The sequence below is a fragment of the Osmerus eperlanus genome, chromosome 3 (genome assembly GCF_963692335.1).
Source record: "Osmerus eperlanus chromosome 3, fOsmEpe2.1, whole genome shotgun sequence".
In the NCBI taxonomy this organism is placed as follows: domain Eukaryota; kingdom Metazoa; phylum Chordata; class Actinopteri; order Osmeriformes; family Osmeridae; genus Osmerus; species Osmerus eperlanus.
Window position 1 is genome coordinate 18648290 of NC_085020.1, and position 21042 is coordinate 18669331.

At 47.7% G+C, this 21042-nt stretch overlaps 1 protein-coding gene across 1 annotated transcript; it reads right to left on the reverse strand.

The window, feature by feature from the left end:
- Positions 1-1281: 1281 nt before the first annotated feature.
- wars2 (tryptophanyl tRNA synthetase 2, mitochondrial) lies at positions 1282-14777 on the reverse strand. The gene is made up of 6 exons (XM_062457654.1): positions 14645-14777; positions 6430-6687; positions 4441-4521; positions 3780-3862; positions 3444-3562; positions 1282-1918 (listed from the first exon to the last, which is right to left on the reverse strand). Exons 1-6 carry the CDS (start codon positions 14747-14749, stop codon positions 1470-1472), a joined length of 1095 nt encoding a protein of 364 aa, XP_062313638.1. The 5' UTR covers positions 14750-14777; the 3' UTR covers positions 1282-1469.
- Positions 14778-21042: the final 6265 nt, after the last annotated feature.

Below are 21042 nucleotides of genomic sequence, written 5' to 3' on the forward strand. Positions count from 1 at the left end.
TACTGACGCGCAATACAGAGCTAAACCCATGGGCCTGAATGTGAACTGAATCTGCAATCGACTAGACATTGGAGACGGCACTTCTCTGTTGCTCACAGTTCAGAAACATGTAGGCCGCCTATGCGAAGCAAAATAGTGACATTTAGGAATATGTTGTCTACAATAACCAAAAACTGTTTCAGAGATTAATTTGTAATTTTATCGACGTTTAAAGTGTAGGCTATAAATTAATCGGGGCGCATGCATGACATTTTGTGAGGAGTCGTTGATGAACTAGGTTACAGTTAATGATGTCGTAGTATATGAACTATTGTTTATTACGTCCTATCCATGAACTATGGTTGAGTATTATAGTAAATCATATATAATTTATATGAAATTAAAATGTGCAGAACACAAAATAAGTCTGGCCACATGTGACGTGAATAAGAGGCTAGTTCAGTCGGGTGGATTGACAGACTCGCAGAAATGGAGTGAGACTACTAAGACACAGCTCTCGAGAGACTCGGCTCCTCCGACCAACAGCTCAGGCGAAGGCTGGGCCCGCAGTACCTCACTGTGTCGGGTGGTTCTGAGAAAAGAAGATTCAAAAGACCTGAAGTAACACCACTAAAAGACAGTTTGTTTTTTTGTTCTTCTTGTAAAGCTTTAGACATCCCATAAAATATTACAGTAATATCACAGCAGTCAACTTGCTTGTTTTAATAAACCGTTTTTAGTATTGGATACCTTTCCAATTGTAAGATGCAGCTAAATGTATTCCAAAGTCCCATTCTTTTAGTAAAAAGTTCAAATTCATTAAAACCAGACAATAGATTTGTTGTTACTGCTTCACATTGTTTTACTTGACAAGAGAAGCAACAGACTTAACAAAGTTAAAAGGACTAAAGTTGAATATATTTGACTTAAAACCGTAGGTCTTCATTGTCAATGTTATAATAGTACATTATTTGGCAAATATGTTTTTTATTTATTGAATTCCTTTCTGCCAACTGCACATGCTACCAAGTATCACAAGGTAAAGAAACTATCCTTGGAAGTGATCAGAAAAGCAGCTCCCTGGTTAGCGTGGGTTTTGAAAATTGTGAGTGTGTCCAGCTGCTGCTCCTCAGGGACAGGGGGCGGACGAGAGGACCCTGGTCTGGGGCCTAAGGACACTGGTCCAAGCAACACAGACGGATTTACGCATGTTCTTCTCTCTCTGTAGACCAGAACCTGTGTGTGTTTGTGTGGTGAAAGTCCTCTGGCACTGCAAGGACTTTACAAATAAAGTAAATCAGAAAAGGTAATAAATAATACATTTATTTACTTTTTAAAATAAAAAAAATTGCCAGCAATATAAAAGTAGAGACGACAATAATAGCACACATTATAAAGCTCCAGTAGAATTTTCCAGCCCCCTTTGTCCTGTTTAAAGACAGCTTTTTCAGCCTACCTCAGTCAGTCCCACCCTCCCCCAAGTCCCCTCATCAGCAGAAGCCGACGCGCTGCCGCACCTCCTGGAGGGTGGGGGCCGCCAGCTCACGGGCCCTCCGCGCCCCCTGCCTCAACAGCAGCTCCAGGTGGCCCCGCTCGGCCCTCAGCCTGAGGATCTCCTCCCTGATGGGCCCCAGCCTCTGGATCACAGCCTCGGCCACCAGCTGCTTGTACCTGGCCGTGTCCATGCCCTGCGCCTGCAGCACCACCTCCTCCACGCTCAACCCTGCCACGCCTGCGTGCAACAGCACCAGGTTTGACACGCCCGGACGGCGCTCAGGGTCAAAGGTCACCTCGGAAGTGAAGTCTGTGACAGCGCGCCGGATCTTCAGAGCAATGTCGTCTGGCGAGTCAGTGAGGCTGACGGTTGCCATTTTCTGGGGGTCCGACTTCGACATCTTGGAAGAGGGCTCACGGAGGGATTTGACCTTCCGCGTGGAGCCTGTGGAGACAGACCCGATGAGCACTGTGGTTCTGGGTGACTGGAGGACATCTTTGATTGGGTTTCCCTGACGTTAGCCATGACTGGCAGTTCTCAGCGGTACAGTAGAAAGCAGCCAAGTACAGCATGTGAGGACCAGAAAAACAGGATGAGACAACCCCGCTACCTCACCCTTCATAACACTCTGACACACATGCTCTCACACACACGCTCACACACACAAACTTTCACACACACGCAAGTCCTCTAGAGGACATCCTCCCAAATCCATTATGACTTTTTGTTTCAGATATATGAGGGAGAGAACAGTCCTTTAATCAAAGCTCCATCGCATGCATGACCGGTTACATCTTGTGCTTTTATGATGGTGATAATTAAGGAGAATAAAAGGGGCATGTGAGACTGAGGATTTCTGTGAAACATGCGAGCCATGTGTGTTACTCTGCAGATGGGGGAGCAACTAAATAAACTTAGGTTTGTTTGTGTGTGTGCGTGGACGTTTGTGAGAGTGTGTGAGTGCTTGTTTGTAGGGTTGGGTATCGTTTACATTTTATCATTCAGATTCCGGTTCTCGAATCAAATCTTGGTTCCGATAATACTCTGTTAGCTATCTTTGATTCTGATGTGCAAATATACACAGAAGAATATCCATTGATATCTTTCTGTATTTATTCGACAACATTTGTAGGCCTATTATCCAATCTTGTACTACGCCTATAGCCTACACAATGTGACTATAAAAAGCATCCAATGTTGATGTCAAATTATGAGATGGAAATAAATACAAGGGAGGGGTAACCTACAATTTCTATTTCTAGGAAAATTGTTACGTTTACTTGCGAGCCGCCCCATTTGTGCGTAGTGTCCGACTGTGCTGCTATCAACTACGAAATTGACGTGAACACTGCTGATACAGCTCTGCAGCTAGATAACCTACTATTGGAACACACACAGCTAGCCAACTCCTACATTCATCAAGACTCAATTGTTTTCTGACATCTTAGAACGTCAAAGCTGGTCGCCAGAAGATCGTCTCTGGCGACAGCTACGCTCTAGTCCTCAACATCCATCCATTCATTCATTTCTATCGGCTATATTTCACCACAAAATATCTTGGAGCTCTCCAACAAATTAGCTTGAGCAATTTTGCCTTTTTTGTGCCCCACTCACACACACATTTTCGTTTCATTTTGTTGGGCGATCATTTAATGGAGAGGCAGTAGCCTAGGTTAGGAACTTTTTGGCCTTATATTTCAGGTCTAAAGTCAACCAATCAGCCTGTAGCCATGTGAAAGGCTCAACCGGAGGAGTACAAGCGACAGTGCAGAGGAAAATATTTTCAAAATTAGCAATTTTATCTATGGAAGAATACCACCAAGGGATCGTAATACCCTTAGTTAGGAACCAAAATTAGGAATTGAAATGCGCGAACTTTGGAACCGGTTCTAAAATGGTACAGTTTTTTCGATACCCAACCCTACTTGTGGGTATGTGAGAGCGAGTGTGTGTGCTTGTGTGTACATACTGAGCAGAGCGCGAGGCTCGGGGAACAGTTCTCCGTACTGGTGGTTGAAGATGCGTGCCAGGTCCTGGGCCAGCTCCAGGTGCTGCACCTGGTCCTCCCCCACCGGCACCAGAGTGGACCTGCAACACAACACTGCAGCACTAACAACACTGTACAGTACTACAACAGTACAGTACTCACACTGCAACATACTACTGAACCAGTAATACAGTGCTCACACAGCAATAGAGTGCTGAACCAGCAATATAGTTCTGAACCAGCAAGATAGTACTGTCAGTATTATACAGCAGTGGCACCTCCGCCCTGATACTCCAGCACTGACATTGCTTGTCTTACTTGTATAGGAGGATGTCTGCAGCCTGCAGAACAGGGTAGGTGTACAGTCCCACACTGCCCTCGTTCTTCTGTTTGCTCTTCATCTGGGGGAGAGGGAAGAGAGGAAGATCGCTTGTACGCGAAAGGAAGTACAAATACATGAGTCAATACAAGAAGTCATTTTCAGTTTTACCAAAAGAGAAACTCTCAGACAAACCCAGCATGGCTGAACTCGCTGGGCATTTTGCGGCATGTTTGAGGTGAACTCATCTGTTGTATAAATGGAAGGTGTTTGGTCTGCAGTCTCTCCAGCATATTAACACTACAGGGGCTCAAACCAGACTTTATGAGACATTAGAAACTCTGGCAGGTGGACAGGCTGCTTTGATCTAGACGCCAGAACCAGCCCCAGTCACCTCAGATAGAGAGACACACACCAGGACGTCACCAGACACCAGAACACCAATCACCAGGACAGAGGGATGACTCCATTACATGGATATATCATATATGATGAAAATGCTACAGTGACAATGGCCCAAAATGTTTAAATAATTGTTCTTGATTTGTTTGTTAACTTGATGTTCTGTCCACTGTGTCAGGTGTAAGATGGTGTAAGAGGTAAGATGTTACAGTGATATTCCTTCTAGGTGAGCTCAGGATGTTCTTTGGATGTTCCTACCTTCCACTGTGGCAGGTGGCGCAGACGAGGCATACTGGTGAGGCAGCCAAGGATCCAGGAGAGCTCTGCATGCTCAGACACCTGCACAGGAGAAAACACACACCTGGTCACCTCAACTGGACGTTTGTTTAGATGGTGCGAGTGTGTGTGCATGAGTATAAGAGTCAGATTGTGGCACAGAGAAAACATGGTTGATTTAATGGGCTTTGGTCTCTATTACCCTTCACTTTGAAAACAGAAAGAATCTTTCCAATCCTCCATGGAGTGAAGGGTGTCTCCCCAGCCCCTCCATGTGGCAGAAAAGGGTACTGCAGCCAGCCCCCTCAGTGTCAGTTCTGGCTAACAGGTGTCAGTGCATGGACTAAGGGGCCTGGTCCACCAGTATGAAGCTTTATATCCATTAAATAACTGCTCAGTTTTACAGCCCAGTTTGCATCACGCTCAAACCATCTCCACGGCTGTCCAACACCGCCTGCTCCTCAACACGCCAACAAATATCTGCTGGGCTAGAAAAAAAGGCGCAAAATCCTTCAGCTTCAGGGAATTAAAGTTTATGTCTGCTGGCGATCGGACCACCATCTCTTGCTGTTTAAATACGATTCTGAGGAGCCTGACGTAAACTCAAGACTCTACAGACATAAAATGGGATTTTACACTGGCATGGAGGGGGTCTTAACACGGGATATGGGACCGAGAACAGCTAGATGAGAGATGGGACAGATGTTAGTGACAGCATAGTGACACAGGACAGTTCCAGGGCTTGTGGTAGAGAACCAGTGATGGCTAAAAGAACAAGAACTCCATATTCCCTGTAAAAAAGACACTAGCAGTTTTGAAACGTGAATACAGGACTGACAGACGGCCATGACAGTTGATGCTACACGGTAGATAAACATCTCCCTTCTTTTCTAAGGGAGGGAAAACCAAAACAGTGCAACCCTCACGGCCGTGTGGATTCACGGGTGTTATTCCAGTGAGAGGGTGTAACTTTACGACACACACACACATATGCACCTTACTTTAGACACCATTGATTTTAGCTTGTCACCATTTTTTCAATGAAGTCAAGTGTTTGTTTTGGGCAACAGTCATATTTGTACATGTGGAACAGCCTGGGGCTGGGGTAGTGAATGGGAGGTCCCCATCTCTGCCAAGATATGTGCCATGAAGCTAAACAGGAATAAAAATAGGGCTGTGTGTGAAAATGAGCAAGAGATACAGAAAAAGAGAGAGATAGAATAAAAGAATAAGAGAGAAAGTGTGTGTGTGTGCGCACATGTAAGGGAGGGAAACACAGCAGAACTGGACAATCTAAACACACATGGCCTCCTCCCTTCATACACTCTCTCTCAGATGGTCTGAGACCAGTGAAAACACACTTTAGGTATCGTATCCAGGGAAACCAAATGTCCGTTCTGATTACACTTTCTTTCCCCCGACCCCCTCCCAAAAGGAGATTTTTCCCTGAAACTGTGATCTGTTGAAGTGCTGCATACAGTAAATCTATCATTATTCCCTAAAGTTCCTTCATGTGGGCTACTCTGAAGTAAATGGTGGTTTATGCTGGTGTGTGTTTTCATAATCCCTGTGAATTTGCAGAGCACACACAGGAGATAAGAATCGCAGTAATAAAATAAGCGTTTCAGAGCAGCCTGCATAAGGTAAACATTCAGAGCCTGCGGAGATCAAATAAACATTCAAAGATGGCTGCCTATCCAGTTGACTCTTGATGACATTGATGACTCCAGCTGAGAGAGAGACCAGAGGCAGGCATTTACATACCACCAGTTACACACACACACACATAACCACAGTCTCACACACACATCACAGCAGTCACAAACGTACACTTATCCACTTGTTTGCAACCACAAAGGAAAAAAACGAAGCATTTAAACTATTTAAAAGGTCAACCATTAGGCCAACTGCATATCGAAAAATTACTGACAACTTTGTGTGTATATATGTGTGTGTCAGTAGATCTCTGACCTGGGACTGTTGGAAGAGGATAGAGGTGTCTGGGTTGATGCCACAGGCCAGCAGGCTGGCGGCCATGTCCAGGATGTGAAGCCGAAGCAGCGCGGGGTCCTGGGGCTGGGTGATGGAGTGCAGGTCCACAATGCTGTACAGCACGGACGGGTACTGGCTCTGCAGGGACACCCAGCTCTGCAGGGCCCCCAGGAAGTTCCCCAGGTGGGGCACCCCAGTGGGCTGGATCCCCGAGAACACTCTGGCCCATGTACACGGCTGGAGGTGATAGCGGGGAGAAAGAAGGTGATGAGTGAGGAACGAGAGGAGGAGGAAGAGGAGACGGTAGAGAGAATGTGTTTAAGTAGCGGGATGTGAGGGATCGATAATGAAGGAATTTAGATACCCGACTATGAGAAAAGAAAAGGTAGAAACAGAGAAGTACTTAATAGGAGAATTGAAAGTGTGAAAGAAGGTGAAAGAAAAGAAAGACACATATCTGGGCTTTGTAGACAGAGATGCATTGGTTGCATTGTGGAGCGGATAACAGCTGTTCCTAGACCAGTTTAGTCCTGCGCCCTCTGTCTCCCACCCAGCCTGGGGAGCAGATAACAGCTGTTCCTAGACCAGTCTAGTCCTGCTCCCTCTGTCTCCCACCCAGCCTAGGGAGCAGATACCAGCTGTTCCTAGACCAGTCTAGTCCTGCTCCCTTTGTCTCCCACCCAGCCTGGGGAGCAGATCCCAGGTTGTTACTATGCAGGCGCTGCAGAGCAGGAAGGAAGTGGGTGCTTATGTCATTAGCAGGGGGGTGATTACTGTGGCGTGTAGTTGATGTTGAGGGCCCCAGTGTTGGTGTCAGGAGTGATTTGGGTGCAGATGGCCGAGTCTGGATCATGTGTGTTCTCACCTCATGTTGACACGCCAAACCCATGTTTTCCTCTGTCCTTGGGGAGGCCATTAGCCATGCAGACATGCTAATGGTGTCACCTGACACGGCACCGCTAACGGCATCAACGCCAATGCCCGCTAGCCACCGGCCAATCAGGCTGCTGGCCTGAAGGCTGAGACTTACTACTGGTCAGAGGAAAGTTTGGATATGGAAACATATTTGAATTGGCTAATCTGCAAACAGTGTTCTACACATCTGTCTCCCGCATCCTCTGTTTTGTCAGCTAGGCTTCAGCTCCCATACACTACAAGGTCTGAGCACGAAGAGGCATTAACACAATATCACTTTTTCAAAGCAGAACTTTCTGTCGCCCTTCACCGAACCCTCAACCTGCTATCTTTAGCCTCCCTCCCATCACCACCAACACCTCTCTGTCTCTGTCGCTCTCTCTCTCTCCTACTCTGTAGGTCTCTCTCGCTGTCTGCGTTTGTGTCTCCCCGTCTCTGTCTCCTGCACCCGTCTCGGCGCCTGCTGATGACACGTAGCCGAGCGGTAGCCTTGGGTGTTCTCTCCTCATTTGTTCTCCTGACAGGCATGACGTTCCACCACAGAAGAGCGAAGGTGGCGAAAGCTGTCTTCATCCACATCTAGCATATGGTGAATACGTTACACACTGCGAGTGTGACATTAATGCCAACAGCTAGTAGGGTTACGTACACTTTAAGGCCATGTTTTCACCCCTCGGGGGACGCTTTCAGGGAATAGCCTACGTGTTCATTTATCTGAATGTGTGTGTGTGTTGAGACATTACACGTACATCGGGAGGTGTGTGGGGTTGTGTGAATGGGATTGAATGTGTGTGGTAACGTGTGTCTCACAGCTTCAAGACTCATCGTTCTAAAAAAAAGAACCTGATTCCCTCACAACAAGGATGTACACCACAGCAGCACTAGGTACCCTGCTAAGCAGAACACATTCAGTTCAGTTAGGGACATCGTTTTCTTATTTCTAAAGGTCACGTTGAGTTTTCCTGATTTCTTTCTCTCCTACAACTCAGACTGAGAATACATTAACGTCCTCCGAAAGGCAACTTGAGGCACAGCACAGAAGATATAGGCAATAGACACAGGTAAATGCAAATCAACCAAACAACCCAGGAAACACAGATGGTTGAGGACAAATCAACATTGAGGCTGGATAAAACGTATTGTGCTAAATACAACAATGTGCTACCTGTCCAGAAGCCCAATAACATGGATTGATAACCTGCCACTTAACCCTACTCTCAGAGTCGTTTAAACGCTCCCAGAGCCCAGCATGCAGGGTGGAGAGCAGTGGTATGGATCAGGAGACTGACTGCCAAACTCAGCTTGCTGTAAACCCAGGTTCACAGCCAACGCAATCCATCACTGGAGCCCTCGGGGTGAGCAGACGCAGGTAGGCAGGGCGTTCTCGGGGCCATCCACCACGCCACTTTCAACACTTCTTCCAAGCCACCTCTGGGGGCGGCGCCACCCGCCACACACTGCCGTCAGCTCCTCCGTGGGCCTGGAAGTGGTAGGGAGCTCTCCAGGTGGAGCCCAGGGTAGGGAGCTCTCCAGGTGGAACCCAGGGTAGGGAGCTCTCCAGGTGGAGCCCAGGGTAGGGAGCTCTCCAGGTGGAACCCAGGGTAGGGAGCTCTCCAGGTGGAGCCCAGGGTAGGGAGCTCTCCAGGTGGAGCCCAGGGTAGGGAGCTCTCCAGGTGGAGCCCAGGGTAGGGAGCTCTCCAGGTGGAGCCCAGGGTAGGGAGCTCTCCAGGTGGAGCCCAGGGTAGGGAGCTCTCCAGGTGGAGCCCAGGGTAGGGAGCTCTCCAGGTGGAGCCCAGGGTAGGGAGCTCTCCAGGTGGAGCCCAGGGTAGGGAGCTCTCCAGGTGGAGCCCAGGGTAGGGAGCTCTCCAGGTGGAGCCCAGGGTAGGGAGCTCTCCAGGTGGAGCCCAGGGTAGGGAGCTCTCCAGGTGGAGCCCAGGGTAGGGAGCTCTCCAGGTGGAGCCCAGGGTAGGGAGCTCTCCAGGTGGAACCCAGGGTAGGGAGCTCTCCAGGTGGAGCCCAGGGTAGGGAGCTCTCCAGGTGGGGCATGATTAGGGGTAGTGGTCACCCCCTCTCGCTGGTTGGTGTGTTTGGGGTCCTCATGGTCTCCTTCCTGCTGAGTGTTGGGGTACACAGGACCCAGTGTTCCCACAGCGTCCTTCCCACCCCCCCACCCCCAACGGCAGCCCATTAACACGACACCATGCCGAACGGGGCTGGAAACAGGCCTCGCTCACCCCCCTGCCTCCCCCTCTAACACCCCCACCTTCGTCCTCCATCCCTTCATCCCTCTATTGCTCTCTCTCGCACGGGGACCTGTTAAGGCAGGGGACCGGCAGAGCTCCGCTTCTGTGAAGTATTGAGCAGGAAATAGGCTTTACTGTACAGGCTCTCTCTTTCACACGGCACAGCGGTGTGACAGGGCTCCGCCAATAGCAGAACACCACCCAGCTGGAAACCAAGTGTGAAGAGCCGCAGGAAAAACCCCACATTGGTAGAAAGAGAGAGAGCGAGGGAGAGAGAACGGGAGCGACTGAAAGCCTGTAAGCAAGTATCGGTCTGGATGGGGGATGGGGGGGAAGGGGAGGCGGGGAGGGCCAAACGGAGCGTTTGATTAAATCTGCGGTTGACGTGTGGGACAGGTGAGATTGATGAGGTTCCTCTGCGCTTCACACTGTGCGAAGAGCGGGGAAGGGCGGAGGGGGGGGGGGGGAACAGAACGGCAGTGTGGCGTCCATGGCTGGAGCCCGCTCTCACCGTGGGGTCCCGCGCTGATTAATGGGACTGGAGGCCCTTCAAAAACAGCGCTCCCCGCAGACACTGCCCGACAGCGCTCCAAAAATAACCAGCCTGGCTCGGCAGGCTTCCCCGTCTGGGCCCACTGCTGCTGCGCTCAGAACCAAAACCAGCACCCACTCACACATCAGCACCAGCAGGATGAAAAACAACACACATTGACGGACAACAACCATCCACAGCTCTGGGAAGCCTCCACCAGCTGGCAGCTCTGTCCTGACAGTTAGGGTAAAACCAGCTCCAGATCACATGATAAAGTACAATGGATCATTGACAGTATTTTAAATAATAAATATAATAATGACTAGGCTACTTTAATCTGCATCCAAGGACTATTAGGCCCAGCATATTTCTGCCAACAGCACTCGCAATAGGTCTTTTAAATGAATGGTTTTGAACTGCTCCGTTAAAAAACGTCCTCGCTTGACAAGAAATGGATAGAAATGTTTAATTTTAGTCCACCGACAGGAAAATTGGTCAGAGGGGGAACTAATAATACAAAAAACACATAAAAGTCACAACACAGCAAAAAATAACCAGCACACACTTCATAAATTTATCAATCTGTAATTATGGTAACACTCCAAGCAAGCGCCAGGCTACCTCTCTAAGCGGGCCAACCATTTCCTCTGCACAGCCACGTCTGTTGACTTGAACATGGCCCAAAATCGTGTTACCAGATACTTGGTACTTTTTAATTAAAAACGTCAAACCTTCTGTCCAAACCTGGACCTACATGGACTAAGCTCCCAGGGTATCAACCTGGTCGCATTACAGAGGTGTATTCTGTAATATGACTTAGCTCAGTATAAAAAAAGAAACCCGCTGACATTCAGGGTTGTTTGGATAAATGGGTTGGACTACAGGTTCAAACTAATGCACAAAGCATTCAGGAGCCTCACAGCCTGAAACAGACATGAGCACATAGAAGAGACTAGTGAGAATTACAGGGCTTTTTGGACAGTTGAAAATAAATAGGGCAATTAATGAATTTACTCACGATGGAGTCTATGTTTCCTCTCTCTCCACGCTCCCTGGAGGTGTGGGAGTAGCTCTAATGGTTTTAACTGACACCAGAGTGAGTGAACTTGGAGCTAAACAGAACAGAGAGGCCAATTAGAAGTCACTTCCTGTTTCCTGCAGCCTGGGGCTGAGATGACTGATATCAGCCATTTGGACCACAGGGAGCTGAAGCTGAAAGTGGAGCAGAGAGAGGAGCTGTATGGGTAACAGAGAGGGGAGGTGCATGGGTTACAGAGAGAGGAGAAGAGAGAGGTGTATGGGTAACAGAGAGGAGGTGTATGGGTAACAGAGGGAGTAGCAGTATTCGTAACAGAAAGAGGAGGTGTATGGGTAACATAAAGAGGAGAAGAGAGAGGAGGTGTCTGGGGAGCAGAGAGAGGAGCAGAGAGAGGATGTGTATGGGTAACAGAGAGAGGAGGTGTATGGGGAGCAGAGAGAGGAGCAGAGAGAGGTGTCTGGGTAACAGAGAGAGGAGGTGTATGGGGAGCAGAGAGAGGAGGTGTATGGGGAGCAGAGAGAGGAGGTGTATGGGGAGCAGAGAGAGGAGCAGAGAGAGGAGGTGTCTGGGTAACAGAGAGAGGAGGTGTATGGGGAGCAGAGAGAGGAGGTGTATGGGGAGCAGAGAGAGGAGCAGAGAGAGGAGCAGAGAGAGGAGGTGTCTGGGTAACAGAGAGAGGAGGTGTCTGGGTAACAGAGAGAGGAGGTGTATGGGGAGCAGAGAGAGGAGGTGTATGGGGAGCAGAGAGAGGAGGTGTATGGGGAGCAGAGAGAGGAGCAGAGAGAGGAGGTGTATGGGGAGCAGAGAGAGGAGGTGTATGGGGAGCAGAGAGAGGAGCAGAGAGAGGATGTGTATGGGTAACAGAGAGAGGAGGTGTATGGGGAGCAGAGAGCGGATGTGTATGGGTAACAGAGAGAGGAGGTGTATGGGGAGCAGAGAGAGGAGCAGAGAGAGGAGGTGTATGGGTAACAGAGAGAGGAGGCCTCTGGGGAGCAGAGAGAGGAGCAGAGAGAGGAGGTGTCTGGGTAACAGAGAGAGGAGGTGTATGGGGAGCAGAGAGAGGAGCAGAGAGAGGAGGTGTCTGGGTAACAGAGAGAGGAGGTGTATGGGGAGCAGAGAGAGGAGCAGAGAGAGGAGGTGTCTGGGTAACAGAGAGAGGAGCAGAGAGAGGAGGTGTCTGGGGAGCAGAGAGAGGAGCAGAGAGAGGAGGTGTCTGGGGAGCAGAGAGAGGAGGTGTATGGGGAGCAGAGAGAATAGCAGAGAGAGGAGGTGTCTGGGGAGCAGAGAGAGGAGGTGTATGGGGAGCAGAGAGAGGAGCAGAGAGAGGAGGTGTCTGGGTAACAGAGAGAGGAGGTGTATGGGGAGCAGAGAGAGGAGCAGAGAGAGGAGGTGTATGGGTAACAGAGAGAGGAGGTGTCTGGGGAGCAGAGAGAGGAGCAGAGAGAGGAGGTGTCTGGGTAACAGAGAGAGGAGGTGTATGGGGAGCAGAGAGAGGAGCAGAGAGAGGAGGTGTCTGGGTAACAGAGAGAGGAGGTGTATGGGGAGCAGAGAGAGGAGCAGAGAGAGGAGGTGTCTGGGTAACAGAGAGAGGAGGTGTATGGGGAGCAGAGAGAGGAGCAGAGAGAGGAGGTGTCTGGGGAGCAGAGAGAGGAGCAGAGAGAGGAGGTGTCTGGGGAGCAGAGAGAGGAGGTGTATGGGGAGCAGAGAGAGGAGCAGAGAGAGGAGGTGTCTGGGGAGCAGAGAGAGGAGGTGTATGGGGAGCAGAGAGAATAGCAGAGAGAGGAGGTGTCTGGGGAGCAGAGAGAGGAGGTGTATGGGGAGCAGAGAGAGGAGCAGAGAGAGGAGGTTTCTGGGGAGCTGATGTCATTGCAACTGAATGGGTAGGTAAAACATCATGAGATGTCAGCACTAGTTCTGACACACCAAGTCAAACTGACAACTGGAACACAGGAACAGAAACTATTTCAACCCAAGTGCAGCCCAGGGGAGATAACTGAACAGGCCAAATGGCCAACCACTAGGGTGATCAGCCATGCATAGCAGTCATATCAGCTCCTAAGGCTTCTGTTACAATTCAGTCACAAACCTCTCAGAGTTAGACCATGGAGCGACTTAATTATTTGCTGATAGAAACAATCTGACATAAAGGTTAGGGAACAGCGTCGTTCCTCGCGTAAGTTTGACTAGGTTCAGTGACTTTTAACACACATTTTCCATGGCAGAAAAAAAGCCGGAGGCCTTGACGCACATCACACCTCGGGGCATTGTACGCATGTCGGTGTTTGTGCACAGCCGTCCACATTTGGAGAAAATTAAAACAAGTGAAAACCAACACTTCATTTCTGATGTTATTGCTGGTAATGAAGCACTGCTGTGATGCTCCCGAGTCCCTCACTTCCATCTCCCTCCCGCCTCCGCGCGCACACCTCCAGCGTCTCCCGAGACAACTGTTAACCAAACACAGACGTGGTGGCGAGCGTGCATTCCGTTCCTCAGCAGTGCTCCACGAGGCAGTCATTACACCGCGCAGCTCGTACATCACCGAGAGTAGACATTATCCGGCCGCATTGGGTGGATGGCGAGAGCTCAAGTGCGTCATTAGATGAGAATAGCTCAATAATTAGAATATCGGTTGTGCCGAAAGCTTCTAATCATTTTTACTCGCGTCACGGGACTAGTTGCTTGCCTCAACACTCTGCTGGCTTCTACAGGGCGCTGGGGTTGGAGCCCAGGGGGTTAATGCTTCATTCAACCATACAGCCAGCCGTCACGGGGTTCGTGTTTCATAAGGTTGAGCCGCACTTTATTTCAACACCACACACATACTTTAATGGCATAGAATGTAACATACTTATTGAGAATGTTATCCTACTGATTGAATGGACCTCTGTTGACTGATTTTTAAAAAGGCCAAAAGAAACACAAGTTGCATGATGTCTAAAGAAATAGCCTATTACTGACCTCATCCTGATTGTCAATCACAGCTCATCTGTAATTGATAGATGAATTGCTAGATTTTTTATCATAAAAATTAGATTCAGGGCAATGCTAGCTAAGCCAAGGGAATTATACATTAACACAGCAGCAAACCAATAGAGACTATAATATGGAATATAGCCTATTTTAAATACACCAATAGCTCTCAGCTGAGAAAGTATTGCACGTAGCGTTAGCGATAGGCTACAGCTTGGTCTCTATCATAGGTTGTGCAGTAAACTAGACAACATTCGTTTACTCAGTTGTCGTGTCATGATTTAATATCGTCCTTGCCATATATTGTCCTGCCACAATAATGCTTAACGTAATACAGTGAGATGAGACTAGTTTGAAGGACAACCAACATAGCCAGACATGCAGAAGGTTTGCAGAAACCTGTCCTGTCAAATGCCATTGACCACTAGTGTTTAGAACACAACTTGTTCCGGAAAAGAATACGTTTGACAAACATTTTACGTTTGTAACTACCTTTGTATCTGCACATTCTCCCGCGCTGAATAATCGACTTTGAGAACGATGTTTTTGAATGAATCGTAGAAGTAATTTCACGTTATTTCTCATGGGGAGCGCCATGTTGGATTTCTGTGACTGTAGCTACAGTGGCTCGCACTGGCCAAACAGTGCCTTCAAAAAGTAAACGTGTGGCCCCCTTCGGCTTTTCATAATAAAATCTGTGTCCAATTTCATCCTATATGACTGCGTCTGCATTACAAAAAATCCACACAAAAACAAGAGATAGATTGTTTGCATAGCATTGGTATGATTAGATACGATAAATGATAGATGTTTCCTAACAACATATACATAGCTACTCCAGACAACTGGACCTGAACGGTCCAACTACTTCTAAATCTGACAGTGTTTCAAAATCAAGTAGAATTATGTGTTGAGTAGGTTTTTATTTAGTGCTACTCCACACCCTGCCATATGCACAGTGATGATTCAGACATGTGGTTTCCTCTATGTGTGAACCATATGTCTAATTAGGTGGTGTTGTGTCTGGACAGTCCTAAACCATCTCCAGCAGCTGCATGGCTAGCTGCTGCAGCCTCCATGCCTGCCTCATTAGGGGAGGTGAGATACATGATGATCTGCGGGCAGGCTAGGGTTACACATGCTCGCAGGGCATGGCTGTCCTTTGAGGCCGCACGGTTCAGGCCCCTTGCTCTGCTCCTCACCCGACATCTGCTGCTGATTTCTCCCACCTCTGCATCTGGTTGTATTTGTGCAAATATCATTTCTTCATTCCATGTTCATTATCATTCCCCGAGGCCATGGGCCTTCTGTGGGGTGTTCTGCCAGCTCTGTCTGGCTGCGAGGCTGGCGGAGCAGCCCCACGTGTTGGGTCGGTGTTGGGTCAGTGTGAGGGTCCCCCTGGCCTCGCTCTCCATGCCTTTGGGCCTGTTTCTTGGCCACCCACGTCATGCCGAGCCTCCTGGACTGTTGCTCTTCACCTCTCTCCTCCAACCTATTCCCTCTGCCTCCTCACCCTCCTCCTCATTCCCATCCCCTCCCGCCACTTCACCCACCTCCTCATCACCCCCCACATCCTCCTCCTCACCTCGCTCCACAATCTACTCCCCTCCACCTCCTCCTCGCCCCCCCCCTTCTCTCCCTCCACCTCCTTCCTAAATCTGAGAGCAGACAGTTTTTACAAACTGTTATTTTGGTCCTACTTATGTCTCTTTTTGTAACCTTTTCATAAAGCCTTCATTCAGAAAAGCTACAGTTGAGGGATTGTTGTTTGTATGTTGATTAATTATTATAATACTTATTAAAAAAATACAATACAAATTGATTGATTCACATTGATGTATTTGCAATCTTTTAATATAAGCAAATTAATTGGACTAAAGCGATAACACTCTTCAGTGAAAGTGGACAGGCCACAGTAAACTGGTGTGACAAAGAGATGCGGCTGGGTGCTGGTAGTGCAACAGAAAAAATGATTGAAAGCTTGGTCCTTTTACCATGCTCCCTAGATCACAAATACTCTGCTTTCGCCACACTCCCTATAAGAAAAATAATATTCTTTCACCACGCTCCCTAGATCACCACTACTCTGCTTTCATCAATGCTTCATCTGGGTGTATTAGTGATTCTCCTCGCCTTTTCACATTCTTCCCGGAGCTCCAGAATTACCCCAGCAGTTCACAGTGATCTCCCCGTCCCCTGCACCAGGACAGGGACATTGCAGTGCAAGGCCTCTTGGCTGCCCCTCCAGAGCTAAGGAAAGATGGAGAGAGACAAGGCTGGATAGCGGTGACCGACGGCCCACCTGTGATAACACATCCAGGCAGGGGTCCAGGGCTGGCTGGCTGGGCAGGCAGGACAGGTTCGGCAGGCAGGGCTTGGGGGCTCTGGGGGGGTGGCTGGGCCTCAGTGTGGATCAACGGACCTCCGACACGGCTGCATCCTGACGCTGAAAGACAGGCGCTCCCCTCTGACACTCAGGCCACGGGGCGTCCGCCACCCAAGTGGACAGACGGACAGACAAGTGGATGGATGGATGGAAAGATGGATGGATTCGGGCAGGGAAACGAGGGGAAAATATGAAAAGATGAAAATCCCTTGGTTACTCAGTTGGTGGAAGCAGTGCTGTCGGAGAGGCCTACATTCCTCAGACTCTTCTACTATTTTCTTAGTGTGAAAGCGCTGGAAGGATAATAAACATTTTGCGCAAAGTATTTTGTGTAAAGCAATGTTTGCTTCCCTGAGGAGGATCTGGCTTTCATTAGAAAGTGTGTGTCTGTGTGCTAGCCTGCAGGCAGCATGGAGACAGCTGCTGGGTGTTGGTTAGAGCTCCCCAGCTCTAAGTCAGTTATCTCTGTCCCAGCCGTGTGACTGACACCCCTCTGCCCCCCCCAGGGTCTACCTGGAGCACCGGAGGGCATCTGTGACAGAGTGGCCCTTCATTACAGAAGGTTTGATGATTTAACTCACTTTAAACCATATCCATGTACTTAAACTGCTAGGAGCAAGTGGTTTGTGTTTTTATCATTATTCCAACCTTTCAGTCACTTGTTTCTGTAGTGTATGTGTGTGTGTGTGTGTGTGTGTGTGTTTATACGGTGTAGCAGCAGGTTGTGGGGGCGTGTCCCTGGAGGGGGGGGTTTCAGCACCTTGTCTGGCTGCCTTGTTAAAGTGCTGACAGAGCAGTGGGGAGAGGGAGGGGTCAGGTAAAGCGGGGCAGGCGTTCGACCGCGCTGTCCTCACTCACTGCCGGCCTCAACCCTGCTAGAGACCACAGCCTCTGATCATTTGACATCTCAACCCTAGTATAGATATAACCCTACACTGCACTGCACAGTAGGAGAGATATAACCCTACATTGCACATCACAGTGTTGTAGAAACAGTCCTACACTGCGCTGAAAGCCAAAAAAATATTTTATTTGCAGGATGACCTTAACATAATGAGGAATTTTCATGAAATCACCTTTAACTCTATCCTCCTGTTTTACATTGTTATTCTTGTTTAGTTTTTTTTGATCAAATGCTACTGGAGGAAATTCTCAGTCAGTGCTGGGAATTACAAGGCATTGCATAGAACCTACCACAGTAGACCAAACTGTTGCGATGCTTAATTAGTAGAGGAAACAACTTTACAGAAGTCACTTTTGAGAATCTGCAAGGTCTTCCATTATTTTCCACGTTTTTTTCCAAATGGATGGGAAAGTGTCAACCCCCATTAAGCCTTGGGGGTGGGGGGTCATCATTTCCAGACAGAACCATGCATCTTCGGTGTGTAATCAGAACCAGACTACATAAATCAGTGTTCTGCTTTATCACAGAACAACTGATGCTAGTGGATCCAGACTTCTCCTGATTTGACCACAATGGAGACCCAGCCATTAGCCTGACTGACGATATTCATTGAAATGATGACTGTCTCTTTGGATATTATGTGTGCTCCGCAGTCCACGCAAAAACTCTGGAGGGAGCCAAGCTCAATTTGGGTGACATATTTTTCCCTCCATCCATGTGAAGCCTTCTCAGCCTTTCTCCTGGCCCATCATTTCTTCCTCCTTATTTTCTATTAGTTCTGGGTTGCAGGAACTGAGGGGGAGAAAACACTGAGCTTAGGGGACTGTACTATTTATAAATTCTTTCAATGTGCCGGTCTCATAGTGAGTGCACACACATACTGTAGTCAGTTCCTTGGAGCCTCTGTGGAGCAAAGGTGCAAGACCTTGAGAATGGGTTTACTTTGGCCTGGCCTGAGGACTTTGATGATTAACTCATGTATTGGTTCAGGCTATCATTACGCTGCTTTAGCACATGTAGCAGGGCAGCAGTGACGCCAGCATCGCCTGCCTGGCCTCCACCTGATTGGAACATTGCAAATACTGTTCACTGAAGTGTCAATAATCCAATGTATGTGTTTTGTAAGTGTGTTTTTGTACGTGCGTGTGTGTGTGCCCATAGCGTCCATAAAAACACCCACAACATTATAACACTTAATTTTCTCTCGTTTAAAAGCAGGGAAGATTTAAGGCGAGGTAAAAAAAAAAACACTTAACAGATGTTTGACACGTTCTAGCTGAAAAACATGTATTTCAGAAACTGCAGCTGCAAAAATCAAGCCATGTCGAACTGCATCAGGACAAACTTCACAGGGATACTGTGCGCAATTGTAAAAAAGTTAAAGTAGGTTGACTTGAGCTAACTAACACGACTTTTACTGTTTTTCTCTGGTTAGGCTTACTTTACGGTGCTGGAAGGAGGAGTATGTGAGAGGGAGAGAATGTGTATGTCTATATACAAACGTGTATGAGTGTGCTTGTGTGCCTGTGTGTCTGTGTGTGCAATTTCTGATCAGGGCCCCATGGCTGTCAGCAAACATCTCCTCTGAAGAGTATCGCTTTACGCTGAAGTCACAGGCTGGAGCCTCCTTCCTCTCGTTGCACCAAACCCTGGAATCTCAATTTGCATTTCATTTCAGTCTAATCTCTTTACATTATCCATAGTAAACACAGCACTGGTGTTGGTGTGCAAGTGGGGGGTGCCTGACCAGGCACCCCCCCAGAGTAGCATGAAGGGCCACAGTAAGGATCAAATTTATGCTAGACTTAGCTACACTTATACAGCTAGACCCCTCTGTCTGAGATACAGCTGGAACTGCCGTTCTGAGCATTCAGATAGACCTCTCTATGTGAGCAGACAGCTAGACCTCTCTGTGTGAGCTTACAGCCATATGAAGTTCATGGCCCGCTGTGCACATGGAGACAGGCAGGCTTGTTTAGAACCCAACACATGGTTAAGACTTGGTATGGAGTCTCCGTGCTCTGCTAAATTACAGCTACCTCACTGGGCTCTCTCCGGCTCTCTTCCTCCTGAGGTACCAATATACCCAATCACTGCCACAACATCTCTCAGGAAATTAGAAGGTCTGGGGCTGAAAACCCTGCCACAAACAAAAGCTTCTGTGAGCATTGGCATGTAATGAGAAGGATAATTAAAGCAACAATAGATTGCTGTGGGACATGCAGGCAAGCCACTGGCTGACTTTATAGCGTCTTATTTTACGCTTCTCTACAGAATAATTAAGCGTGGAGAGACTCTGCCATCTCCACACAGCTGGAGCCTATCCTCATGTCCTAAATATGGCAGCCACCAGATCAACAGGTTCTCAAAGCCAGCCGTAAACATGGCTGACGCATTACTACATGATCATTAGTGGTGGATGCAGAGGAGAATGACAGATCCAACATTTTGCCGTTGTTAGGGAGGAATGTTGTTAACCAAGCACTACTGTTTATGTTATCGGGAAATGTGAAGTTCACAGTTTGATTTTTTTGGTCTTCCAGTAAAAATGTTGTCCAAAGTTTGTTTCGGTTTTGTTGTCTTACAAACAGTTTTTTTTAATAATAGCAGCAAATGGAGGCCAACAAAATAACAAAGGTAATCTTCATAAATGCTGCCCGTTTTTTATTGTGCATTCAACACAGCAGAAGTAAGTCCTAAACTAAGTAGTTGAAACTGAAATAAACTGTCATAAATTTCCAAATTTACGATGTATCACTTAGTATATGTCTATATAATGTATATATAAATCTAAATATATATTTATATATTTATAAATGTTAATCAGTTAAAAAAATGATATACAAATGTATAGTACAGTATACAGTAGATCTATACATGTAGATTTATGTGTATATAAACATATAATACATTTTATATTATAGCATGTATTTATATATTATATAGTTATACCAAATAATACACTGTGTGTACTTACGAAAAATACTTTTGATAACCTGACTACTTTCATGTAATATGATATGTACAACATTTTATAGACATTTCTATATTTGCGTGTAAAAATATTTTTCATAAACCCTTCGCTTGTGCTCTGTAAGAGGCAGTACTACTGGAACACAACATTGAGGCATCCTAATATTCCCCCTTGCTGAGCAGATCATAGTTTGAGCCAAGACCAAGTTTTTACCTCAGAGTTCAGACAGTGGATCCAACACCTCAGATGTGCTGGTCCCTAAGGTTGGCCTGTGGTTCCCACATCCTGCAGTCCGGTTCTGCCCTAACCAGTGACTTGGTTCTCTGACCATTTCAGACATCTAACACATTCCTCACTGCGTTTGTACAGCTGGGTTCAGCCTCAGCCTGCAGCCTCGCTAGAGATTCACACCCACAACCATCCGGTACTAATGGTAGTCAGTCTTCCCTCAGCTCCGCAGCAAATACGCTAACAATGATTACATTTCCTGCTTTTACCATTTGAAAGGCTTCACTGCGGCTCACCGTATTTTTACTGTATATCATACAGTAGTGTGTCTGACGCTCATGTCATGGGCAGCGTTCGGAGGTCATGACTGGTGTACCAGCACAGTGAGATGTCGTCCC